The 8,094-nt window shown below is 43.2% G+C and overlaps 1 protein-coding gene across 3 annotated transcripts in view; it reads left to right on the top strand.

The window, feature by feature from the left end:
* Positions 1-1,909: 1,909 nt before the first annotated feature.
* Positions 1,910-8,094, top strand: part of LOC148011632 (NAD(P)-binding Rossmann-fold superfamily protein) — a 65,795-nt gene continuing 59,610 nt past the window's right edge. Inside the window, exons 1-3 of one of the 3 annotated variants that reach the window (XM_087670110.1) lie at positions 1,910-2,259; positions 3,018-3,360; positions 3,497-3,777. In XM_087670110.1, the coding sequence (XP_087526236.1) occupies positions 2,067-2,259; positions 3,018-3,360; positions 3,497-3,777 (817 nt within the window). In that variant the 5' untranslated portion in view covers positions 1,910-2,066. Of the gene's footprint in view, positions 2,260-2,476; positions 2,732-3,017; positions 3,361-3,496; positions 3,778-8,094 lie in introns of those variants that run through there. The other 2 variants (XM_087670111.1, XM_087670112.1) reach the window with 2 other exon arrangements.

Raw genomic sequence — 8,094 nt, 5'->3', positions numbered from 1 at the left:
ATCCCTTCCCTCCACTCTTTCTCACATGTAATCTCTCATTTTCTCTTCCCCCTCTCTTTTTTCATTAATTCCAAACCTCATTTTTTCAATCAAAACCCCCTCCCCTCCCCTTTTTCTCACTTGTAGTCTCTCATTTTCTCTTCCCCCTCTCCCCCCACCTCCTTGTTTAAAATTAAAACCCCTTCCCCTCTCTCTTTCTTTTTCCCCTCCATTTTTTAATTAAATTCCTCTCCCCTCTCTCTCTATCTCTCTCTCTCTTTGAGTTAGATTAAAATTTTTAATTTAAAGTTTTTCGAACATAGTTTTTCACACACTTTGAGAGAGAGAGAGAGAGAAGAAGAAGAAGAAGAAGAAGAAAGATAAAACTTAAGAAGACGGAGAGAGGAGAGGGAAAAGAGGAAAGAGAATAGTCATTTTTAAATTAATATTTCTCTTCTCCTCCCCCCTCTCTCATGTATAGGGCCTAGGTTCTCTCTTTTTCTCTCAGTTAAGTTAAACTTTTATTAATTAAACTAAGGAGAGAGAGAGAGAGAGAGCAAAAAAGAAATAAGAGAAGAGGGAGGGAGAGAGAAGGGGAACGGAGAGAAAGAAATATAGAGAGAGGAAATATAAAATTTAAGAGAGAAAGAGAGGAAAAGAAAAAAGGAAAAGAAAGGTGAGAAGGGGAAGAATAAGAGGAGAGGGAGGGAGAGAGAGAAGGGGAACAGAGAGAAAGAGAAATATAGAGAGAAGAAATATAAATTTAAGAGAGAGAGAGAGGAAAAGAAAAAAGGAAAAGAGAGGTGAGAAGGGGGAGAGAGATAGAGAGAAGAAAAGGAGAGAGAGAAAATAAGAAAAGAGAATTTGAATACAGAGAGAGAATTATATAGAGAGAAAATATAAAATTTTAAAAAGAGAGAGAAAAAATCAAAAATTGAAGAAGAGAAAAATGAAAAAAGAGGAGAGAGAAGGAAAAGAGAGGAGAGGGGGAGAGAGAGAGAAAGAAAGAAAGAGAAGAAGAATAAGAAGAAGAAAGAGGAAAAGAGGAAGAGAGACGGGGAAAAAGAGAAAAGAGAAGTTTTTTAAAATTTAAATATTTTTTGAGAGAGAGAAGAAGGAGAGGGGAAAGAGAGAGAGAAGATAAAATTAAAAAGAGAGAGAGAGAGAGAGAGAGAGAGAGAGAGAGAGAGAGAGAGAGAGAGAGAATATAAAATTTAAAAAGAAAATGAAGAGAGAGAAAAGAAGAAGAAAAAAAAGGAAAAAGAGAGGGAGAGAGAAGGAAAAGAGAGGAGAGAGGGGAGAATAAAATGAGAGAGAGTGAGAACCAAGAGAGGAGAAAAAATAAACTAAAATAGAAGGCAGAGAGAGAGAGAGAGAGAAAGAGAGAGAGAGAGAAAATTAAAAAATTAGAAACATAGAGGAAAAAGAGGAGAGAGAGAGATGAGAAATGGATTGTTGAACGACTTCACTTGCCACTTGCGAAATGGCCTAATGTTCCGTGAGTGCAAAGCACGCGTGGAACGGTTATTATTAAGAAAAAAAATCATCATAGGGCTGTGTGGCTTCTTCATAATAACTATGTTCCGTGCGTGCAAAGCACACGTGGAACGCTAGTTATTTCTTAAGAAAAAAAATAGTTATTATTAAGAGCCCAAGGCTAAGACCAAACTGACCAAAGAAAGAATGCCAAAAAATATGTAGTCGAAATTTTGTGCAAGTAGGTGGCAAGAACTACATATAAAACTTCATACTCCTTTACTAAGGTGCACATGTTAACATAATTTTTCTAATCGAGGGTTTTTTATTATGTATTGTCGAAAATATTGTCTTACAAACCATACATGATACGAATGCTTGGATAATCGATGGATTTCCAACTTCCGAGACCGTCAAAGACTAGTAGGAGACTATGGATTGACTTGCTTAAAGGCAGACGAGACGTTGCCACGTGTACGCGCTGTCTGAGTAAGCCCCTCTCCCTCGATCTCTCTGTCGTCTCTGGCTCTCTGTATTTGTGCGTGCGCGCGTCTGCGGGTATATTTTAAAGAGATAGACGCGCGGATTCCACTTAAGGAAATACAGACGCGATGGTCCTCCTCTCGGAACACGAAGGCATCGAGGGCCTGGTTTTCGTGGTGACAGGCGGCCTCGATGCCGTGGGAGCTGCCCTTTGCCTTGAGCTGATGCAGCGCGGTGCCGATGAAGTGCGCTGCTTCGACTCCCGCACATCCTCGCAATGGTTGCCCGTCCTCAAGAGAAACCATATCAAATGCATCTCAGGTGTACTCTCGATTGTTAAATGAAGCATTTGATAACAACAAACAGGGCTTTAGATCGTGAGCTTTACCGACAGATTCATAGATAAGTATTAGAGATCTCTCTAAAAACCCATAATCTGACTGGATTATGCTACGATTTGCCTAAATGACGATATAGCCACATTGTTTATAGCGACAAAATTAATATTTATCGGTCTTAGCGAACTGTCTGGCTGCCATGCAGTACTTACAAACTGGTTTAGAGACACAAAAGAATGACCTACTCACAAACTGCTTCAGACAGATGAAACATGTAACAAATATATAAACATGTTCAACATGAAGTTCTATCAATTGGATCAATCAAGCCTATGCATAAGTTATTACTAGTGAAGCATTTGAGCAGCAGTTAGCACGACTGTTGGTTTTGCGCATACTGAAGTTACAGCTCAACTGCCTACACCAATTGATGAACCGTACAGAGTAAAAAAACAGTATGTGAACCTTCTGTGCTGCCATGTATATGTTCGGAACATTTTATTCTTTAGAGCTTAAGCTGATGCTACATTTACGAAGCAAACATATGTTTATTTAACCATGTTTTGGATGGAGAAGTTCTCTGATGTTTCTTGATGGAAAAGATCTTTCATATTGTTAATATCTGAGAATTCAAAGAGGAGCGGATAGGCTTGATTGCTTCCATTCAAAGAGGAGCAGATAACGCTTGATTGCTTCCATCAAACATTAATATTCCAAATTTGTGAAATATTCAATGTGCAGGTGATATCAAGTCAAAGAAAGATGTTGAAAAGGCACTCCTTGGTGCAAATTGTGTTTTCCACCTTGCTTCTCATGGCATTTGTGGCAAGGAGATGTTGCAAGCCCGCCAAATTGATGAAGTGAACCTGACTGGAACTTGCATCATCCTTGACAGCTGCATGAAATGCGAAGTTCAAAGGCTTGTTTATTTGAGTACATATAATGTGGTGTTTGGAGGTCAGCAGATTGTCAATGGCAGTGAAGCAATGGATTACTTTTCCATAGAAACCCATCTAGATGCATATGGTCGATCTAAAGCCCTAGCTGAGCAGCTTGTATTGAAGAGCAATGGCCGTTCTTCAAAGTAAGTTGACAACTTGATGCCTTCATTTTAATTTTCATGCTAATGTTAAAGAAGAGCAACTGCAATGAAGTTTGGCTAATTTTATCAATCAAAACCTTTGTTGCACTGTAGCAAATAGTTATACATTGTTTGTAAGTCTCTCCTGCAGGAGCAAAAAAGGCTGGAAACTCAATACCTGTGCAATCCGTCCTGCAGCTGTTTATGGCCCAGGTGAGGAACACCATGTGCCAAGGTTTTTGAGCTTGGCACAAAAGGGAATATTCTTCTTCCTTATTGGTGGTCCTGAGGTAAAAACAGATTGGGTGTATGTTGACAATCTGGTCCAAGCACTATTACTTGCAAGTATGGGGTTGATAGATGATATTCCTGGGAGAAAAGGGGCTCCTGCGGCTGGACAGGCATATTTCATTTCTGATGGTGAGTTCACATGCCTTGTGATATTAAAAGCCGTACTATTGCCACTCAATACCTGAGTCAGCATTTTGTAAATCCGGGTTTTGAATGATTTCTGATAACGAGTCCAGATGCCTTGTGATACACAAAGTCATACTACAGCCACTTAATACCTGAGAAATAAGGAAGGACAATAGTTAAGCTGGGTTGAGATAGCTATAAAAATTTGCGACACATGGATTTTTTTTAAATGGCTAGGCAGATTTCATTTAGTTCACAAGAAAATGCATCCTCACTATGTGTAGCAAAACCTAGCTTAGTGCAGAATGTGTTTGGAACTTGGCATAGCTTGTGTAAAAAGCCCAAGCTTTCATAAGCAAAAATTATGTACATTCATGTTTGAAATACCATAAACATAGAGGAATTCAAGCTCTCATATATATGAATAAAGATTTAGAGACTTCTTATTTTCTTCCATGGCCTATGCACCACCAATCATGCACACACATAACACTACATCAGAGAGAATAATACAGAACATTTTGGGGTATAGCTTTTCCACTTGTTGTAGACCCTCTCCTAGTCTAGAGTGTTGATCTTGAGGATGACATGATTTTCTGTTGCCACTCTTTTTGGACCATCATCAAGAAGAGGGGGAATATGGACGAGCCAATCCATGTCAGTGACATGTTGATACATGCAGATGGCAATCTTTTGTGTTGATCTGCAGAAGGACAGTTGCCAATGCTACCCAAATTCATGCCATCTTGAGATTCCCTTAATCTTCTTGTAGTTTTGCACCTTCTTAGAACTGACAGTGTAACATATATTTTGTAAATCATGAGAAACAATGCACCTATTGAAACCAGCCTTCCTTTTTACAGAAGGGTGTTGGAATCATACAATTCATTGATTTGCAATAGTTTAGAGCAAGCAATAAATTCATAAAGTAAATGCAAATCCAAAATTGAAACCTTTACTACTTTGGGCTAGATTGCCCTTAAGAAATTGAGACGAGCTGACACCTAATTGGTCCCAAAGTATTAGAGCCTCTTACAGTATTTCTTTTCATATTTAATTCCAAAACACCTATTATACAAATGGGAATTCATTGAGCCGATTCTCCAACAGCATTTGGAATAATAAGTTGTTCTTTGGAGCTAGCAACCATCAAGTTCAATTTGTCCCTTTATCAAATGCACAATTGGGCATAAATTGGGTCAAGAATATTGGCATGCATGTCTCCAATGACCAGCTGTATCAAGCCTCAAATTGCCCCTGGATTACAAGGATGTGCGGGGAGAAATTGAGTTTTGAACATTTGCATCCAGTACCGATATGAGCAGCCGCATCAAGCCTCAAATTGCCCCTTTGTTGTTGCATGTAAATCAGCCCACTTGTAGATCTAGAATCTCACCTATTTTTCTATCTACCATATGCAGGCACAAATCAAGTCCTCCACACTTGCATTCAAACCACTTTTAGTGTAGCTTAGCAATCCTCTTCAAATCTGCTGTTATCTCTCAGATTTTCAGCAAACCCCTTTGTGCTTCTTGAGACAACTGAGAAACCCTAAGTTTTGCAAAAAATTCAAAGCTGTATCTACAAACTAGGGCTGAGAATGTCAGAGTGCAGCGGTGCGGAAGCGTAGGACTGAGAGAGAGAGAACGCAGAGAGAGGAGAGAGAAAGAGACAGTGGACGATGAAGATTTGCTGTATAAAGAATGCTGAATACAAAGATATACATGGGCGCAGTGTGCTGGACTGCGTGTCTCCACCTCGACGATGCAACCTGCTGTCCACCTCGAAGTCTGCTACAGTTTGCACTGTCTGCTGTCTGAAATCTGTGAACAGAGACAGAATCTGCGCGTCACCGGTCTGTAATCTGCGTCAGAGAAGTGTGTAAGACTGCTGGGAACGTCGGGTATAAATAGCCGATATCTGCTAGAAAATAGGGCGCCAGAAATACCCTGTTGGCTGCATTAAATGCAGCCGACTGACTGTACAGGTCGGACTGCCACGTGGCAGTCCGACTATGCAGTCCGACTGCACACCTATCTGACTGCACTCTGCCTAGCTGCCTCCTGCCTGGCTGTGATCTCTAACACCCCCTCTCAGAGCTGGGGTAGGGCAGAAGCCTGAGGGATCTGGAATGTCTCCGAAGTAGAGCCTGAGGAAGCGCCTTCGTAAACAAATCCGCAAGATTGTCCTCCTTCTTGCAATACTCCACAGTGATGGTCTCATCCAGAAGCTTTTCTCGGATGAAGTGGTACTGGATCTCAATGTGCTTCGTCCGGGCATGAAAAACAGGGTTCCTTGCCAAGGCAATGCGACTCTCATTGTCACATCGCAGCAATGTAGGACGAGTCTGGGGGCACCCAAGCTCCTCCAATAATCTCCGAAGCCACACAACCTCGCATGTGGTGGAAGACGCGGCCCGATACTCCGCCTCAGTAGACGAAAGGGCTACCGTGGGCTGCTTCTTGCTACTCCATGAAATAATACCTGCACCCAAAGTAAAACAGTAACCTGTAGTAGACCGCCTGTGGTCCACGTCACCGGCCCAATCCGAGTCGCTCCAACCTGCAAGTACAAGATCTGACCCATCTGTCCCTGCGGGGTAATGAATCCCTAAATCAGACGTTCCCCTTAGATACCGAAGTATCCTCTGAGCAGCCTGCCAATTCACCGTCTTAGGTTCACTCATGAACCCTGCCAAGAGCCCAACAGCAAAACATAGATCAACCCTGGTGTTGAGAAGCCAAATCAAGGATCCAATCAACTGTCGATAGCGGGACGTATCCGCCAAAGGAGAAGCTGAATGGGAAGTGGCCTTCCAGTTCGGATCCATAGGAGTAGAGAGGGCCTGACAATCCTCCATCTCAAAAGACACCAAAAGCTCTTGTATATATACCTGTTGAGAGATAAAGATCCCCCTCTGAGACTGATAAATCTCATGGCCCAAAAAGAAATGGAGTAGACCCAAATCCGTCATCTCGAACGTCCGATGTAAAGCTGACTTCGTCTCCTGGACCTGTTGTGTAGCATCACCTGTGACAATCAAATCATCAACATATAAGACAAACAGCACACAACCATCCTCGGAAGTGTGAACATACAGCTGCGGATCGGCCTTGGACCGCTGATATCCCAACTGAGACTGGAGGAACGAATCAATCTTCTCGTTCCATGCACGCGGGGCCTGCTTGAGGCCATACAAGGCCTTCTTCAACCTGTAGACTTTCCCATCTGAAGAACCAAAGCCAGGAGGCTGCTCAACATAGATCTCCTCCTTCAAATCACCATTTAGGAAGGTCGACTTCACATCCAACTGATAAACAGGCCATCTCCTATGGCCAGCCAAAGCAAGAACAGCTCTAATGGTCGCCATACGAGCTGTGGAGGCAAAAGTGTCATGACAGTCAATACCTGGTTGCCGTGCAAAACCTTTAGCAACAAGGCGAGCCTTGTGCTTATCCAAAGTACCATCACTGAGGTATTTGGTCTTGAAGACCCACTTGACTCCAATCACCTTCTTCTTCGGGGGGCGGGGCACGAGTGACCAAGTGCCATTCCTCTCAATAGCCTCCAACTCAGCTTCCATAGCTTTCTTCCATGGTGCGGACTGTAAAGCCTCCTTCACGGAGGTGGGCTCTCGATCCTGCGTAACATGGGTCATCAAACAATAGTTGGAGCAAACAAGCTCCGTAGAATGTGCTTGGTGCCTCCGTGACCGCCGCGGACCATCATGCGGTTCCCACTCCTCAGGAACCCCCTCGATCCCTGAATCATGGAGTGTGTCACGGGCCCAGCGAGGAGGAGGCCGAACCTCCCCCCGTCGTTCTCCATCAGCAGAAGACTCTGGAATATCCATCGGCGGTAACTCCTCAGAGGTGTCTGGTGGAACAGTAGATTCTGTGTCAGAAACAGAATCATAATCAAAAGGCACGGGCTCCAGTGGAACTGTAGAAGGAGCCCAACTCTCCCCTGGATCTCCAAGAACGGGATGCTCCTCACCCGTTGAAGTAGCCGGAACCTCCACAAACCGCACATCACGGCTAGTGTACACATCCCGCTTGACGGGATCATACAGTCGGTAGCCTTGGGACTGGGAGCTGTAGCCAACAAATATCTGTTTTCGGGAAGCAGCTTCAAATTTATCACGGTGAGCCTTGGGAATGTGAACATAGGCATCACACTCAAAGACCCGAAAGTAAGAAACATCTGGCTTCGTCCCAAAATAAGCCTCAAATGGGGTCATCCCTTCCACGGCCAAAGTAGGAGATCGATTAAGGATGTGGACTGCAGTAGCCACAGCCTCGGCCCACAGAACCTGAGGGG

This window comes from Lygodium microphyllum, chromosome 28 (assembly GCF_053477565.2).
Source record: "Lygodium microphyllum isolate KBCC chromosome 28, Lygodium_microphyllum_v1.1.10, whole genome shotgun sequence".
In the NCBI taxonomy this organism is placed as follows: Eukaryota; Viridiplantae; Streptophyta; class Polypodiopsida; order Schizaeales; family Lygodiaceae; genus Lygodium; species Lygodium microphyllum.
Note: the sequence above shows the minus strand (reverse complement) of the source record. Positions and strands in the feature narration are given on the sequence as shown.